Genomic DNA, 18692 nt, shown 5'->3' on the forward strand with positions numbered 1-18692 from the left:
TGAAACATCATCTGGCCTTTTTAATAGGCAAGTGACGCTAAGAAGGATACATCGAGCAGTCATGGAATGATGCGGACGATGGAAACAAGCACCTTAGTGCGGCACAGGGTGGAAAATGTAGTTCCTCAGCACATGAAAGACATGACTGATGCCATTCTGAATAGAGACTTCAACAAATTTGCTGAGATCACCATGAAGGTAATGTGGGTCTAGCAAGTTTTAGGCATACTGTGGTGTGTGCTCAGGAGCTGATTCCTCTCTTTTTTGCTACATGTGTAACAGGCACAGTATAATTTACTTTTTAAATTTTGGTTTTCAAGATTTATGGCATTTATGGGAAAGCTGTGCGGCAGGCTAAAGTAAAGTACTCTGTCAGGACAGTGTGTTTTATTTTATCAGCTCGGGCTTTATTCTTTGCCACTCTCAGTGTAATTTGAAAAAAAAAAATCAGAAAGACTACTGTGCATTTGGAGGGCCAAGGATATATTTGTAGTGTGTGTCTGAATGTTTTGCTTAGTGTTTAATTTAAAAAATCAACTGGTGGTGGGGCAAGGATATCTGTGTGGTATGTGTCTGGATAGTTTTGCATAATGTTTAAGATAGGAAATTTACTTGCATGCTTGTACTACTGAGGCTGTATTGCAGCCGCAGTTGAGAAATGACACTGCCTTGTCATTTACTATGCCACCAAAACATCTATTTCTAAATAAATTCATGTATGAAAATTAGCACATCTGCTGAGTGTGTGTTGCTTACGAGTAGGGGTTGGACATTTCGGTTTTTATTTTATGAAGTAAGCAGTCTATTTTTAGTGCTTCTTTTAGGATGCATCTTCCTTTTTTTTTTTTCAGCAAGCATTTTAAAAAAATTTTTCATGCGATATATGTGCTGTGTGCAGTTAAAAGTCATATAGTGTTTGTCTGTTTTTTTTTTTTTGTTAGCAGAAGGAGGTACTGTAGGTGTGATTAATACACTAATGGCCATACTGTGTCTCAAGGCATAAATGCTATCTGAGGTTTATCTCTCAATGCTAGGGGGCACAAAAAAGAAGTAAATAAAAAACCAGCCTGTGAAAGAAACAGACGATATAAGCACGCATACAATTGCCATGCATAGTCCCTAACCGCAAAGCGTATAATTTCATTTCATTTCATTTATTTACCTCAAAGGCCCCTTTCGGGGGTATTACATAAGGGGTGGGGTAATCAAACATTTTGTTACATTTTTTCACGATGACATATAAAGTTTAATGTTGGCGTTGAAGAGTGATGGGCAGGTGATAGCAGCAGCGGAGTGGGAGAGGCCGTTCCAGTCTGACGCGGCTCGTGGAAAGAAGGAGGTGGAAAAGGTTACGGTACGGCTGCGTGAACGAGTAACTTGAAGGGGGTGACCAGTGCGATGTGATATGCGCGGCGGAGGTGCGCAGATGTATGGTGCACAGATATATGATACTGTGCATTTTCTTATCTTAAGTAATCGGGAACAGTAAGACTTTATATTCTTTTTCATGTTCAGGAGATTACGTGCCCTTGTTAATAAGTTCCTCATCCTAATCAAAGCTGTGATAGGACTCCTGTGCATTTTATGGCGGATCTGAAAGCAAGGCCCTATGCCCATTCGTCAGGTAGTGATAGGAGGAGTGCTAGTATACTGAGTGAGGACGATCAAGACATGACCTCCTGTCGGTAGGAGGAACAAAAAAGCGATGGAGACAAGAGAGAGGAAACTAGGATTAATGTAAAAGGGAAGAAATGAAGCACTAACTAATGAATTTATTCCTGAAGTAGCAAGTACTGAACGCCAAAAAGCAGCCCATAAAATGAGAAAAGGAAGTCTTCAAAAGGATTCCAAAAAAACTTGATTACCTAGCTTAAAACAGTGACGGACCATGCGTGGTCATTGTATTACAAAGACAAACTTGCACGGAAAAAGTAGGGTGTGGCAAGACAGCAAACTCTCTGTGTTACCCTATTCTAAGATTGTGCTGTAGAGGGATGTCTGATGAAAGATAATGAGCTCCATGATTAAACTCTGAAGTTAAAGTGCTCATCAGGGCAACCAGCAGCATGGCCCTATTGATGCCACTGCAATTTTTTGACGGCTGCTAAAGACATATTGCCCATTGCCTAGTGAAACAAATGCACTGTATGCTGGCCTTCTGTACTCTTGTGATTAACATTCCAGCTTTGACGAGCAGGACACCCCACCAGCTTCAAGGTATTGTATTGAGAGTGCATTGCAACAAATGCCAGGGGTGTAGAGGCACCGCAAGCGTTAGTCATGCATTTTGAAGGTTTGAAGGTTTATTTTCCGCAACTGGGTGTTGCGAGGAGAGCCAGGGAAAAAGCTGTATAGACAGCTTGAGAGGTCCTGGCTTCCTCTTACAGTGCAGCATTGACGGTGGCGGAGTACGACTTAAGGAGCTACTGCAGCTGGAACTCTCATGAAATGCTTTGCTTTTAAGAAATTACCATTCAGTCGTTTAGCATTATAGTTCTTGATCAGAAATGCCATTTAAATGCAGTTGTTCTATATGGTCATAGAAAGTACCCCTAACTTCATTGTGTATTATAAATGATGCGCGAAAATATTTTGTGAAAATATCACACCCGCATCGTTTTTCTAAAAACTAAAGTTTGCATTGGTCCATGTGTGCGAAATGGAGCACACTGTAATTTTTTGGCCAGGTTATAACTAGACACCCTTGCATCAGAATCCATATGTTCATAATAAATGCACATCTATTTCTCTTTCTTTAGTAAGTCATGCCCTTTCGGTTCTGTTGAGGAGTCTAAGCCTTGAAAACATCCTTTTAACATTCACTCTATACCTGCCATGATGGCTGAGTGGTTACAGCATTTGGCTGCTGTGGTTGAGGACGCGGATCACGTCCTGGCTGTGGTGGCTGCGTTTCAATGAAGGCAAAATGCAAGACACCTGTGTGCTGGGCAGTGTCAGCACAGATTAAAGAAACCCAGGTCGTCGAAATTAATCTAGAGCCCTCCACTACTGTTGCTTTCTGTCTTCCTTTCTTCACTCCCTCCATCCCTTTCCTTGTGGTGCAGTCCAGGTGTCCACAGAGAGCGAGATAGTTACTTACTGCACCTTTCCTTTCCTCATAACCAATTATTTATCATTTATTCATGCTAGGCTGGCAGGCACAGCAGTTGAAGTGCTTGAGGAGCTAGGGCTGGCCACTGAAGCAGGTGTGAGCACTATAAAGCAATCGGTACTACTTTCTGAAGGACTAAACCCAGGTGTCAGCTAAATTTAACCAGAAAGACAGTGTCCCAGCCAAGTGAAACCAACTTAGTGTTGTTGAAAGCCATGTGGTCTAATCTGCAGCATTTTTTTATTCCGAAAAGTTAGTTAAATATTTAAGACTAATTAGCTAACTTTTTAAATATTTACCTTGAGAAAAAAGTGTAAGTGTGGAAGTTCTAGATTGTGTTGAAAAAGAGCATAATGAAATGCTTATAAGAAGTACCATTTACATATCTCTTTTTACCGCTCTAAAGAGCAAGTCCGCGAAATGCGAAAACCACCAAGTGATAGCGGTGCTATTTAAGGGCCTTAAATGCACACCCTTTGATAACAGAAATCTCTGGAACTCAGTCCCCGATGCAGCTTTGCATTTGCGGGGGCCGCAAGATGTGTGCCAGGAACTGTTTACCCATGAGCGGACTTCCTTTTCAGACTGGTCAAAAATCTGCATAAATTGCACGTTGTTGTAAACATTTCAGTCTGCTGTTTTTCATGACAATCTACAACTTCCAAATTGCGTGTTTTGATGGAGGCGAAACTCAAAAAGTGTTTGTGTGCTGTGTAATAACAGTTGTTAAAGAATCTCAGATGGTCTAAATTAATCCAGAGTCCTCCACTGCGGCGTCCCTCATAGGCTATGTGTCGCTTCAAGATGTTAAAACCCCACAATTTATATTTACTTTTTTCCTGAAGCCAGTAATTAAAAAGCTAGCTAGTTACTGTGTACTAATTAACTTTGCAGCACGAAAAAAAGGTACTGAAGACTGGGTCACATGACCCTGAACAGCACTGAGTTGGTTTCACTCGCCTGTGATAGTCTTTTTAAAAACTTGGCTACATTTAGCTCAGCTACCTGGTATAGTGTTTGTAGACACAAAATTTTGACTTGAGCACCTCAGCCTCTGCATTGCCTCTGCCTCAAGACACAACCATATTACTTAACCATTGGCTCACTACGCTGTTCGTTTTTGCTTTTTTGTTGAGCAGTTTTCTCTTGTGACCAAGTGTAACTCAGTACATTTAGTAGCCAGTTAGGTATGGTTTGATTGTCAAGGATGTTCACTTTTCTCAATTCTAATTTAATTTTAAAAATTTAATCCGGCATATTTTGCAGGCTGTTTTTGGTTGAAACCGTAAAAATCTAGCCACGGCTAGGCAATGTCTTAATAATTAAATAAAATCAATTTTTAAACTTTGTCACTGTAGTTAACACGCATTTGTATTGAAAACTTGGAGCAGTCATATTCTAAACTATTCTGTTTGGTAGAATTTTTCTAGCACCACGAGATTTAAAACTCATTCTGCACAATTGTGCACGTAAAACATTGACTTTCGGCACAAAATCACTTCCATGTGTGACACAGCTGAACCATGTGTCGTTTCTATGATTACATGACTTGAAAGTGAAATGGAACAGTTATCTCCTTCACCTGTTGCTGTGCACCATTAACAGGCAAGTGCCACACGCAACAACTGCATCACACTGCTAGGAGTTTTTCACCTATCATCACTGCCTTGCATGCTAATGATGCAAATTGAGTTGGGGAATCTTGGGGCAAATACCTTGCAACATGTCTTTCTGTCTGCTTGCTTGGGTAACTTGCATTGTACTGCTGAAGGCATTATTTTGAACACCATGCAGAATGAAGAATTAGGGCTGTGTCAATACAACATGCTGTATTTAAAAAAAAATAAAATAACCTTGCCTCCCCTCTCCCCCACCACACACATGCATGCACATGCTGTTTTACCCATCACAGTGGCTCAGTGGCTTTGGAGTTCAGCTGCTGATCCCGAGGTCGTGGGTTCAGTCCTGGCCACAGCAGCTGTATTTCAACGGAGGCGAAATACAAAGACTCGCATGTGTCCCTCATAGCCTATGTGTTGCTTTGGGATGTTGAACCACACAATTCACTCACTTTTTCTTCCTTTTTATTTTTTTTTCTGAAGGAGAGCAATCAACTCCATGCAGTCTGCCTGGACAGTTTTCCTCCTATCCGTTACATGAACAGTGCTTCTTGGGATGTGGTTACATTGGTTCACCGTTACAATCGATTTTACGACGCTAACAAGGTATGCAAAATCAATACTGGAACGTTGTTTAATCACTTGTTTTCTGCTTGATAATTCGAATTTGTCCAAAAATACCATTACAGTGTGCACATTGCATGCTTTGGGGCATGATGTGCATCGTTTCTGAAAAATTCATAGTTGCTTTTGACTGAGAGCGTAGGCACGCCCTTTGTTTTATTCACAGCAGATTACAGTGGTGCTGCGAGTTTTGCTTGTGTATCTTATTGCTTAGGGCTGCTAAGCTTGGAGCATCTCTTGGAGATTAAAGTGAGTTTCCCAGTATGTAGCATGCCTCTACTGTGTAAGCACATATTGATTGAGTGTATCTTGAGGTGTGTTTAGTTTTTTCTAGTGTAGAAAGCAGTCTACTGAGCAATCTACTTTATTGTCCCTGCAAGCAGAAATGCAGAATTTATCAGACAACTAATTTCTTGAGCATTGTAAGTTCTGTAACCCTGTAAAAGACATAGATCTGTAAAAGACACAGACCATATCTGCAGCACTGAGAAAAGCTCTAATAAGCAGTGCATCTCGCTTCTTATTAAAAATGATCCTTGAGCTCTACAGATTATGCTTTCTGATGGTTCTAAATGTGTAATGAAGTTCGCATGGATGCCAGTTATGTATGACTTGCTCTTGAGCTGTGCTTTTTTTTTTTTGTGGCCTGTACAGGAAACATAACGCAAGTTTAGATTTTCTTTCCACGCTGCTTTTTTCTTAGTTGGTTCGGAGTGTTGGAACTCATCCTTTCTTTATTTCCTCACTTCACTTGAGTTGCCACTTTTAGAAAGGCAGTGTCAGGAGTGACTAATTTAAGGGTATGTAGAACCGTTAGTGTAGCAAATGGCTGTTGTATAATGTTAACTTTTCCAACTTAACCAGGGGAGTCTTATGGAGCCACTTTAAGGTATAATTTAATGTGTGTTAACTGTTGTCATTTGCTATCATGTGACCAAAGAGGTCAATTGCTTCAAGTACTTCTGTTTTAAACCAGATGTTTCTGGTTGAAGTTCTATTTATTGTTCTTCTGGATTGATGTGAAGGCCAGCGCAGAAGGCCAGCACAAGTCTTTTAAGTAAGTCATTAATTCGATGAAATTTCACCTGGTCAGGTGTCCTACGGAAACGAAGAGTTGCGGTCACTGACGAAGTCAAAGATAATAGGAATAAAATTCTTGAGCAAAGCCGCCGCGGTGGCTTAGTGGTTGTGGTGCTCGACGGCTGGCCCGAAAAATGCAGGTTTGATCCCGGCTGTGGAGGTCGCATTTTGATGGAGGAGAAATGCTAAAGGCACTGTGCAATGTACTGTGCGATGTCAGTGCACGTTTCAGATCCTCAGGCGGTCGAAATTTTCCAGAGCCCTCCATTATGGCATCCCTCATAGCCTGAGTCACTTTGGGACGTTAAACCCTTTAAACCAAACATTCTTGAGCCCATGCGGATTCCTTGTTCACGATTGACAAACACAGTTGTCTAAATGAAGAAGGCATGGTGCAGTGATGATTGTGTATAGGTGGCTGGTATGTTACTGTCTGTACTCTTGATAGTGGGGGGGTATCATCTGGTTTAGTAGTAACTAGCAGAACTTTTTGCTGGGCTAGTTGGTTCATTGCAATATGAGTGAAAACAGCACGAAAGAAGCCCGAAGGCGAAACGAAGAAGGGACAGGAAAGAGCGCTGAACTGGCAACTGAATTTTTATTGAGCGAAACTCGGACATTATATAGGAAGGCAGTGGCAAAGATAATCAGATGCAGTCAACGTCACATGGTGTAAAGAGCCATAAAAGCGAAAGAAACATAACAGGGTGAACAAGCTAAAAGTCAACTGAATCAAACAAGGGATGATAACAAAAAGAGATACACTTGATGACTATGAACAGTGAAAGTAACAAGGTGTAAAGAGCCATAAAAATGGATAAAACATCAAAAGCGGATAAAATTATCCTTGTTATCCGCTTTTGATGTTTTATCCGTGTTTATGGCTCTTTACACCTTGTTACTTTCACTGTTCATAGTCATCAAGTGTATCTCTTTTTGTTATCATCCCTTGTATGATTCAGTTGACTTTTAGCTTGTTCACCCTGTTATGTTTCTTTCGCTTTTATGGCTCTTTACACCATGTGACGTTGACTGCATCTGATTATCTTTGCCACTGCCTTCCTATATAATGTCCGAGTTTCGCTCAATAAAAATTCAGTTGCCAGTTCAGCGCTCTTTCCTGTCCCTTCTTCGTTTCGCCTTCGGGCTTCTTTCGTGCTGTTTTCACTCATATTAGTAGTAACTTGTGCAGAAGACATGTTGTCAGATTTCTATCCTTAGCCACGGAAGTGGAATCATCCTCAATGATGCGGTGACTTTGTTGATAAGCTTGCTAGGCTAGATTGTCTGATTTTTTATTTGAAAATTTCTCCTTTCACGAACGTAAACAAAACTGCAATCTGCACAGGGACCCTTGAAAACATACTTAAAGCTACCCACTTTCGTTCTATGCCTGTTAGAAGGCACATGGGCCACATGCATTTCATATTTTGAAAATACGTGGGATGGTGTCTGACTGACACCACAATTGTAAGAAAAGGTACACATTTTGGGAGTTCTTGCACTGGTCTGCAAAAGGTGATACATATATTTGATTTTCTATTCAGTTGGTCATTGACTTGCAACTCTTCTTTTCCACTGCTTCTAGTTTTGTGAAAATGATCAAATCTTAATAGACCTCTGCCGCCGCGGTGGCTCAATAGTTATGGTGCTCGACTGCTGACCCAAAAGACGCGGGTTCGATCCTGGCCGCGGCGGCTAGAATTTCTCTGGAGGAGAAATTCTAGAGGCCCGTGTACTGTGCGATGTCAGTGCACGTTAAAGAACCCCAGGTGGTCGAAATTTCCGGAGCCCTTCACTACGGTGTCTCTCATAGCCTTAGTCGCTTTGGGACGTTAAACCCCATAAACCAAACTAAACCAAACCAATAGACCTCTCCCGGCCTATGTCACGGATGACGTTTCGAAGGAAGAGCAAAGGGCATGGCTTGAAGTGGTTGGCAGAACCACGGCTGGACTGGAGAGTTGGCGGCATGCGCTTGAACCGCTGCTGCTTGAGTCAGGTTATGGCAAAGCGTTGCACTGCTGGCAGCGTGGTGCAGTGGATTTGGTTTTGTGTAGCGACAGTTTGCAGTGGTTTTTGCAACACCGTCAAGTTTTTGCCCGATGGAATGCGCTAATAGATTGAAGAAGACCAGCCACATATATTCCTTCTGTTTTCCGAATAGCGAAAACTGGCGAAAAATGGGTCTTGGTACAGTGCAGAGATCAAAAGTGACCAACGTCAAGTGCTGTGAGGATCTGCGGTTATACTCAATTACTTGTGTGCCCATGTATTTTTATGTGCACAAGCAAGCGCTTATAGTGAGGGTTTGACGGAAACCCGTTTGGTGAGGAAAATTCTGCATGTCAAGAAACAAACGCTTGTCAAGGTGAAATGAAGAAAAAAGTAAAACAGGATGAGACAAACAGATGGTCTGTTGCTTATGAAGGAAAAACATGGCGAACAGATTGTATGTATAGTCTATGTATATTAACACGATAAATTTAAAGGCCCCGTTACCCAGAAAATCTGGCGTCGACATTGTTGGTGTTGTGAGCGAAAAATCATGAGCATGACTCTGGCAGGTGGTGCCCAGAGAGCAACCTAGGAGGCAGGTGGGCCACCTAGGTCACGTGAGCTTGTGGCGTCATCACAACGTGCCCACTGGATAGTGAGCAAGCTGCCCTCCGTAGAAGGTGGCAGTTCAATTAATGATTGGTCGCTGGGGAAGAGCAACCTGCGCTACCTAAGGGCCACAGCTGAGAGCACCTGCCATTGAAGGGCAGTGGTGCATCGCTTAACCTCTACACCACTGTGCCAGGAGTGGTATGAGGACTCCCAGGGATATATGAATGTAAATTAGAGAATGAGCTTCTGCATATATGGGAATTAACTCATTACGCTATCGCATCATACCCTTGAGGCGGTGCTTGAGTGTTCCCTCCAGTTTTTTTTTCCTTCATAAGCAATGGCTCATCTGTTTCTGTCTGATTGTGAACAAGGCACCCGTTGCAGAGCTGAAACGTCAATGTTTTACGTTTTGAAGCGAAAAGCTTCACTAGGCTCGTCAACACTGCGCTTCGCGTGGGCCACCCCTGGGCGCTGCCGCAGTGCGCCCTTCCTCCTCCTCGCCACCTGTTTACTCTTCGCCACTGCTAGCGGTTCTTATCGCGTTCTTATCACGGTATTGCAAGGCGTTGCGATAACGCCGGGGTGGCGGCGGCGTACATAAAAGAGGCCGCGCGCCGCGCCGCGTGCTCCATCGCCACTTCTTCTCCTCGCCACCAGTTTACCCCTTGCCGCTGCTGCGCAATCTCCGCCGCCGTCCCAAGAGAAGGTTCTTTTGCAAGGCGTTACAAGAACACACGTGTGAGCGGCGGCGGCGGCCGTAGAAGAGACGCAGACATTCGCCATGGAAGGAAGAAAAGAAGACCCAGAAGTGGTAGCAAGGGAGTTGGCTCAAAATCTACACCGCTATCGTGGTGCTCCCAGTGCATTGTGCGCGAACTGCGACAGCCATGACGTCAAACAAAGCATAACTGCAGCTTTTCGCTTGTATATCCAGGCTTAACCAGAGCTAAGTCACTGCCAATTTTTTTTTCTTCATTTCATCTTGGCGCGTGTTTGTTTCTTGACATGATGCAAGCACTTAGTTGGTTTTGTTATCCTCCCGAACGAATCTTACTGAAATCATGACCGATTGAGCACTCAAAGGCCCGGGTGGCATGTGACCGCTGAAAGTACTCAAAGAACTTCTAGATAGGCATTTGTAGTTTATTCCAGTGTGGTAGATTGTGTTCAAGAAGCGCTAGCTTCTGTCACGAGGCGGCTAGCCGGGGTGTGCTAGCTCTGCCGCTTAAATGCAGCCGCATTCCAACCCGGAATTGTAACATACCGCGGTCGATCAAGTGCTGCCATGTCCGAGTCGAAAAACAGTTTTTGCTTATTTCATTTAAGTGCGCTTTTAAATATTGGTGTGCTCTACATGAATGTTATGCAGCGTTGTACAAAATATACTTGATTACCCCGCTATTTTGCGTGCAGCTTGTTTTAGTGACGCGCATCGCATTGGTTGTTCCGCACTGGAACTGGATCTGGATGGTATACATTCCAGTAATGATATCATGTGTTTGTGAGTCAGTGTGATCTAAACGAGACAGACATGTCCGTGCTTGAGGGGAAAAATCGGCCAGTCAAGCATGGTGCTCGTGCGGAAGTTGCTGTCTTCGCACCTACCTGCACTTCGTAGGGCTGTGCAGTCGCTTCTGTGAAAGGCGTTTAGGATGCAGTAGCCGGTGCCGAAGTCTGAAATAACCCCCTTGCCAGTGTGCCCTTCCATTGCGAGGTCCTCTACTTTTCAAGCGGTTGGTAGGATTTCGGTGCCTGTGCACTGCATGGGTAAGGCTTGTTCTAATTAGGTACACAAAAATATCCCCAAAACTCATGTTTCCGGACACTTAAAATCATTTTTTTAGTTGTCAGTTTTTAATGGGTCGGGGTACTGGAGTGCCACATACTTGAGCTTTAAGTGTAGTTAATGCACAATTTCAGGCGTAAAATGCACGTCGTCGGACAGCTCACGACACTCCGCATAGCAGGCAGAAGGCCGCTTTTGGCAACCAAGCCTGTTTTCTTTCAGCATGCCCACGTGCTCCCCTGACATCACATTGTTTGCAAACAGGGAGAGGTCTTTTGTGAGGCAATACATTTCACATGCCTATGGCAAACAATAGCTTGCCACTCCTGCTCAGCCACCCTGAAAAAAATTGGCAGTGGCTTAGCTCTGGTTAAGCCTGGATATACAAGCGAAAAGCTGCAGTTATGCTTTGTTTGACGTCATGGCTGTCGCAGTTCGCGCACAATGCACTGGGAGCACCACGATAGCGGTGTAGATTTTGAGCCAACTCCCTTGCTACCACTTCTGGGTCTTCTTTTCTTCCTTCCATGGCGAATGTCTGCGTCTCTTCTACGGCCGCCGCCGCCGCTCACACGTGCGTTCTCGCAACGCCTTGCGAAAGAACCTTCTCTTGGGACGGCGGCGGAGACCGCGCAGCAGCGGCAACGGGTAAACCGGTGGCGAGGAGGAGAAGTGGCGATAGAGCCGCGCGGCCTCTTTTATGTTTGCCGCCGCCGCCCGGGCGTTATCGCAACGCCTTGCGATAACGTGATAAGAACGCGATAAGAACCGCTACCAGCGGCGAAGAGTAAACAGGTGGCGAGGAGGAGAAGGGAGGGGGTGGCGAGGAGGAGGAAGGGCGCGCCGCTGCAGCGCCCAGGGGTGGCCCACGCGAAGCGCGGTGTTGACGAGCCTAGTTAAGCTTTTCGCTTCAAAAATACACTTAAGATGCACACGAGTGGAGTGTTGCCACGTGTGCAGTTCTGCCAGCTGGTTTTGGTTTTCTGCAGCTGGAGAATCAGAATTCTTTGTGCCATAACGTCAGTGAAAATGAAAACTCCGAGAGTTTAAATATTGATATGGCTGTTACTAATGGCAAACAACGAATTTCTAATTATTAGGAGGTGCTTAACCTGTGATAAAAACTGAACTATTAGATTCCAGTAGGGGTGTGCGAACGTTCGAAACTTTCGAATAGCTAATTGAATATTCTCATATTCAGTCTGTCAACCAAATCAAATAGTGCATGTTGACAACTGTTCGAAATGAACCGGACATGTCATCAAAGTTTCGAGTACTTTTCGAATAATTGGAATGAAGGTCAAGTAAGGCATGCCATAGTTTTCTGTGAATATTTCAAAAAAGGCCTACTCTGACGCCGCACAGCATGCTGCCACAATCAGTTCATGCTGGATGGAGGTTTGAGTGTCTCGACACAGTCCATTCGTGTGGCGGCATTCACGGCACTCATAGATTGCCTTCAAGATTGGTGCGATGCAACAGGGCTCATGCAGGGTTAGAAAACCCTGCCTTGATGCCTGAACTTGGAGGCCACAGCTCGTACGCAGCTCACGCCCTCTGACCTACTGAGATATGGCATTAGATTATTAGCTTGTTGTAATCGGGCAGAAAAGAGAATTTTCCTATTTGTATAACGTGGTCGTCGTAGTTGACATACTGACTTCGTGTTGTGTACTCCTAGTGAAGACCAATGTTGCTTCTTTTGACAGCTATAGCTTTATCTCCATTAGTGATAGCACTGTGCCGCAGCGCCATGGCTAACGCAGCTGTTTCTCACGATTAATCATTTTGTATGAATGTTCGCTACTTGTAGGAACATTCATAAAAATATTTTATCGGTGTTCAGTTCAGTTTCTAGCTGCAGTTTCTAGCTGCACTGTTCATATTCAGTTTTGATTTTAAAAATTACTGCAGTAAAAGTCCGTTAATTTGACCCCCATTAATTCAGGAATCCGGATAATTTGAACTGCCGGCTCAGGCCTGGCTAATGCTTATGTATGTCTGTGGTGTCGGACGCTCACTGATTCGGACGCTATGGGTCTCGCATGGGCTAATTCGAACAGACTCCCGAAGGGAGGATGACCGTCCAGGGATGACCGATGCAGCAAGAGATCATCCAAATAGCCCTACTCAAAACCTACGTTTCATGCTGGCCAGTCACTCGTGCACCTCCGACGTGCGCACAACAGCGTGTGTGGCAACGAATGGACAGCCCTTTTTCCCTTTTATTGCTCCTCTGAGAAAATGTAAAATAAATAAATAAATAAACATAAAAGAAATAGAGAGGGAGCCTGGACCAGCAATGCTTTGCCAGGCTTAATGGCAATTGATAAATGAAAAGAGGTGAATGCTCCAAAGAAAAAAAAAACAATTTAAGGAAAAATCAGAGCAGTAAAACTCAAAAAGAAGAGGAAACAAAAGGTGCATCGCAGTCAAAGTCAGTCACAGGCAGACAAAGCACAGTGTGCAGTCTACGACGAAAAAAAAAAAAGAGAGAAATCCAAAGTCGCAACACAGTCTAGGTCATAGTCACACAGCCAATGCACAGTATCCAGGCCACGACTAAAGCACCCATGCCCAACAAAGAAGCATGTGCGCCTTTCACCTGAACGCCACGCGCTGCGTCCTGCTGCGAGCAGTGGCATGTTTGCCGGTTGCATGCAGCTTCCCGTGTGCGTTTCGTTTTTTTTTTTGTGCAGTACACAGAGATCAAATTATAAGATGAGAGACATTGAACGTAATTCAAGTGCTTGCTGAAATAGACTTGATCCTAAACTTTTCTTAAAAAGATGAGAGTATCAAACGCTACTCCTGCAAGAATGGATTTGAAGAAAAATGTGGCAGCATATTGGCCACAGTAAAAACTTTCCAATAATTTACATTCATGAACGCATTGTTCTTCAGTGTGCACAGTTCAGCTAATCGGAATATTCACTCACATTTCTGGTGCTCTCTATTTTCATGAATAAAAAGTTACTCGAAACAATTAAATATGTGGCATAAAGTTATCGGCGTGCATAGCCTTCAAGCTCAGTTAAGGAGCTTGAAAACTGCTAGCGTAGGTTTCAGCTCACAGCAACTCATCCTAAGGTGGCATAAAATAAGCGACTAGTACATATTGAATTAAACATCTCTCGCATATGTTCTTTTGTTCCTCAATGCTTTTATGCTCTGTCATCGGCTCAAAAAGCCCTGGTACAGGTGTCAAGCTGTTCTCATAGGGTTTTGCCTTGGAGCATTAGTACAGATGTTCAGAAGATTAGATTTTATTTGCTTTGCTGCAAGGTACAGTCTTTGTCAAAAGTAACCAGGCTGCATGGTTTGCTGCTAGCTCGTACAGTGGAGCCCTTACAGCTTCCCTGAAGCTGAAAATGGTCGTTAAAGGTAAGGACTGGTGGTCTTCTTACCTGCCAACACCTTTCGATCTTTAGGAAAGCCACAGGGGCTCCACTATACAAGCTAGAAGCAAACCATGCAGCCTGGTTACTTTTTACAAAGACTGTACATAGCAGACAGCATTATGAAACTTAATCCCGACCTGCCACGGCGGACACGTTTTGATGGAGCCGAAAGAAAGGCACCCATGTACTGTTCAATGTCTGTGCGCGTTGAAGAACCCCTGCGGTGATAATTAATGCTTAGCCATCCATTGCGGCGTCTCTCATAGCTCATGTGTTGCTCTGGTGAGGTGAATCCCATATCTCCCATATATGTTGATATATAGGAGATGTGGTGATATGGATATATGGAGGTATGAATCACGTGTCACGTGATTCAATTCACAGTTGTGACCTCAGGTATGGGGATGCTTCCTCCATAGGAAGGAGAGCGCACTGAGGAGTGCACATATAGTTAACTACATCTTCAAACATTGTGGCAAGCCGCTTCTAGCTTTCGCTATGTGAAACTTGGTTTGGCAGAGTTGAACGGCTGCCTAACATTTTTTTCCTTCATGGCACGTCCACTCGGAACGGCAGTGGTGCCAAGGAGTGTTGGTAGCTGACGGAAGAGCCGACGCTGGTCACGTGTTTCTCTTTGGCTTTGACGACTGCCGGCCACGTTTTACGAGTTCTAAAGGCGAAAGCCTTTCTTGGCTCATGAGTGGCGTGGATGGAATTTGTAGATGGAGGCTGTCCGCAAAAGTGTCCGTTCGAACTGGCAGTCATAAGAAAAGAATAAGGAAATTGGGGTCTAGGTGGGAACCGAACTCGGGCCATCGGTGTGCGAGACGGGGGACACTGCCATTCTGCCACGACACTTCAATGTTTGAAGTTGAATAAAGGTGCGTCTAGTGAATGCACAGTTCTTAAAATCATATCTTCGAGGTATCTACTAAGGCAATTATGAGCATGTTAATTACAGATGTCGCTGACAAGCAAGTGCAAAAATTCCTCTGTTTCCGGTAAGTTTCCTCCATGCTTGGCATGGAGTCATAGCGCCGTCCTGTGGCACCCACTGAAACCCCCCCCTCACTATGTATGACGCTTGCCCAGCAGGTGGCGGACTGTGCACAGGTTTCGCATTTCCACATGTAAGGAGACTCGAGTTCAGCTCATAAATTTTTTATGTAGTGCTTCGTCAGTCGTCACTCGTGCTCCGTGTCTGGTAAGCATCCGGCGCTCGTTCATGGCTACATTCAAGATGGCTGTTGTTCTTTAGCTAAAGAAATGAACTACGTGCCGGGCCACAATTTCGTCGTCTCAGTATGGGTGATACAGGCGTGGTCGCTGCAGAGAGGCAAAGTTTTCAGCTGTTCTATGCAATTTCATGGTGCGGCTGTTTGCGAAATGCAGGAGTTCGCTGGACGATGACGTTAGAACGATGTGCTGTGGGACTGTAGCAGCGATCATGACAGCAGCGCTAGTGAGGACAATGGCGCAAGTGTGGACAAGTAGTCCAGTGACTAATATATTTTTGTTTTGGAATGTGTCCACGGGCATGCCCGCACGCGGCAGCTGATAGTGGCTGACGATAAGCAGTGGTGGCCGGATAATGCTATCTCGTTTTACTATTGAAGGCGAAGCTTAAAGGAATATAGACGCTCAACTTTTGGGTGCATGTTTTCTTTGTAATGATGCGTAAGTCATTATCATGCATGGGTTACCACGTGGTATTCTCCCACGACTGCTAAATAATTTATAGTTGAATTTCTTTCTTGTGCTTTTTTGGCTTCAACAGCTGACTGTGATGTCAACTGCGACATCAGTGTGGGGCTTATAGGTCACATGAGGCATGAAGAAACTGATATAATCGCTGCTTCGTCATTTTAATTCACTACAATGCTAAAGCCAGCTTACCTCAAGAGCTGAAATCACAACGAATGTAGAAGCAACGATTATATTGCAGTTTTTTCATGCCTCGCATGACTAAGCACACGTTGACGTCACACTCGTCGTTCAGTTGTTGAAACTGAAACTGAAACAGCACGAGAAAGAAACTCAATTGGTAATTATTTAGCGGTTGCAGGCGAATACCACGTGGTAATCCATGCATGATAATTTCTTATGCATCAATATAGAGAAGAAAACATGCCACCAAAATTAGGTGTCTATACTCCTTTAAGCGACCTCCAAGTTTTTTTTTTTTCCTGACATGCGATATTGAGGGGTCAACTTACATTCGAGTCGACTTATAATCGTATAAATACGTATAAATTGATTACTGAAAATTATGATTACTGAGAACATTACACCTTACAAAAAGTTCTCAGTTCATTTTGAAATACAAAGAAAATGTGATTTATTACAAGTGATCAATTACTTTTAACATGTTATGTACAACTCTGCCTTCACTGCTTCCTGCCACAGCTCAACTATAGCTTTTGTCACCAGATATATAGTAATAAAAAAAAATAAAGTACTCGAGGATAAGAAGTTCGTGTGCTGCTTAAAATGTTTATGTTCCGTTTGAACAGTCCTTGTAGATGTTCTGTGTTCATTCAGAGTCACTGATGTTTCCACTCTTACTTTTTTCTGTGCAGCTGGCATACTCATTCGATGCAGGACCAAATGCCTGCCTTTTTCTTTTGGAAGAATCACTGCCCGAGGTTCTTGCTCTTGTTGAGTATGCATTTCCAACAACTGCCAGAGAAGTGGATTTCTTCCGGGGCACACCAGCAGTTGTGGGAAAGTTGTCAGATGTGAGTTTTTACAATAGTAGTTGTATATTTTTGGCTTTCATAGTATCATTCTACCTTGGTTTGGTTTCACAGCTTAATAGGTATGATTAGGCAGAGTGAATTACTTTTTGTTATGGCAAATGATTCCACCACAGCTGACTTGTTTGTGCATTTGATTACTTTGTGGTCGGTGTTCTTCAGGAAGCAGTCAATATAGCTAAACATTTGCAAAGTGATGACCAGGTGTCTGCTCTCCCCATTACACAGCGCATTAAACGGATACTGAATAATACTCTCAAAGTCTTGAGAAAGCACCACATTTGCATTCTTAAGATTTGATTACCGTAGTATGCAGTCATCATTCCAGTTATTTATGGAGGTGCAATGCTAGAGGTCCATGTACTGTGCGATGTCAGTACACATTAAAGAAACCAGGTGGTCGAAATTATCCGGAGCCCTCCGCTACGGCGTACGCTACGGCGCTCATAGCCCAAGCCGCTTTGGGACGTTAGACCCATTACACCCAACCAGACCAGTTATTTTTGAGTGGATAGTTGTATTTTTGATGCTTTATGAGTGGCCACCACGCTGCACTTAACACGCTGTGGGCTACGAGCTGGCAGACATGTCACAGCTGCCTTTGGCAGTCCTGTATAAAGGCTGGCTGGCAGTGCGCAGTTGAAGATTCTCTGTCTAGTGCCAATGCTTTCGAGCGTTGTAGGATGCAAAGTAGAAGTGAGAGTGACAGTGCGAGCAGAGATTGTGACTCCGACTCTGACAAGCGACCACATAGCTGAGTGCGCATGATAAAGGTGTAAGCTTATGATTCATCAGCGTCACCAATTCGCCACAGTCCCCCTAAGGGGTGCCGAGGGAGCCCGGACCAGTAAGGTGGTGTTTATGCTGAACCTTGCATAAACATGTCATGACTCCAAAAAGATCAAACCATAGGTTAAGGGTGGTATCATACATGGAAGCCAGATATACAGGGTGTGTCTGGAAAGTAATGCAATTATTATTTATTTTTTTTCTCTGGCACTTCCATTGCACCTAGCATGTTTGGACCTATCAGGTTAGGTGGTGGGGGGACTCAGCTTTTCAGTGCTGCCAAGCTCAGTCTACTCCAAGCTCTGGAAGAGTCAGGATCGCTGTTCCCATGAGCCTCCTGGTAGTGCATGTGCCAAGACGTGCAATGGAGTCAAGACTCCAACAATGGTACATAATCAATGTCTATGCTAAACTCAACAAAAGTCTTGCCAACTACCAAATGATTAAGCAAGCTTAACAGTACCTCTTGCTGGGCTAGTTAGTGTGACATTGTGTTCAGGAAAGTAAAAACAGCGCTAAATTTGACACAAACCACACAGAAAGACGGACAGGACGGGCGCAAAGTTTTAAGGGCGGAAATATGGAGGCAGGTGCGATTGTTGCATGATTGGTTAAACTTGGTTTGCTTAAGTGAAGACGTGGAATGGTTAGCTAACAAGAAGCTGCAATCCCTAAGAAGACAAGCGGCCCAGACTACGGAGGCATTATGGAGGTGCGTACTGAATAAAACCCTGCACACCGGTGTAAAGCATCCTAGGAAGGAACCGAACAAAAGCGGAGCTGTGGTTCTAGGCAATGTGAATGTGCCAAAAGACATCGCGGACGTCTTGGCAAAAGGACCAAAATACAGCTTTGAACCTTCCGTACCGGCACATGAGCTGTTGGCTTTCAATCGCCGCATCACAAGGAAAG

The 18692-nt window shown here is 44.0% G+C and overlaps 1 protein-coding gene across 4 annotated transcripts in view; it reads left to right on the forward strand.

Annotated features, from left to right (window-relative positions):
- Mvd (mevalonate diphosphate decarboxylase) overlaps positions 1-18692 on the forward strand; it is a 54782-nt gene that overhangs the window by 19489 nt on the left and 16601 nt on the right. For 3 of the 4 annotated variants that reach the window (XR_016290504.1, XM_089580278.1, XM_089580279.1), the window contains 3 exons: positions 28-198; positions 5215-5337; positions 16815-16973. Coding sequence is in view for 2 of the 4 variants with exons in the window: in XM_089580278.1 (XP_089436404.1) it covers positions 28-198; positions 5215-5337; positions 16815-16973 (453 nt within the window). In the remaining 2 variants the exon portion in view is untranslated. Of the gene's footprint in view, positions 1-27; positions 199-5214; positions 5338-15196; positions 15237-16814; positions 16974-18692 lie in introns of all 4 variants that reach the window. The other variant, XR_016290505.1, reaches the window with a different exon arrangement.

Source organism: Amblyomma mixtum, chromosome 3 (genome assembly GCF_055824585.1).
Source record: "Amblyomma mixtum isolate Tamu chromosome 3, ASM5582458v1, whole genome shotgun sequence".
Lineage (NCBI taxonomy): Eukaryota > Metazoa > Arthropoda > Arachnida > Ixodida > Ixodidae > Amblyomma > Amblyomma mixtum.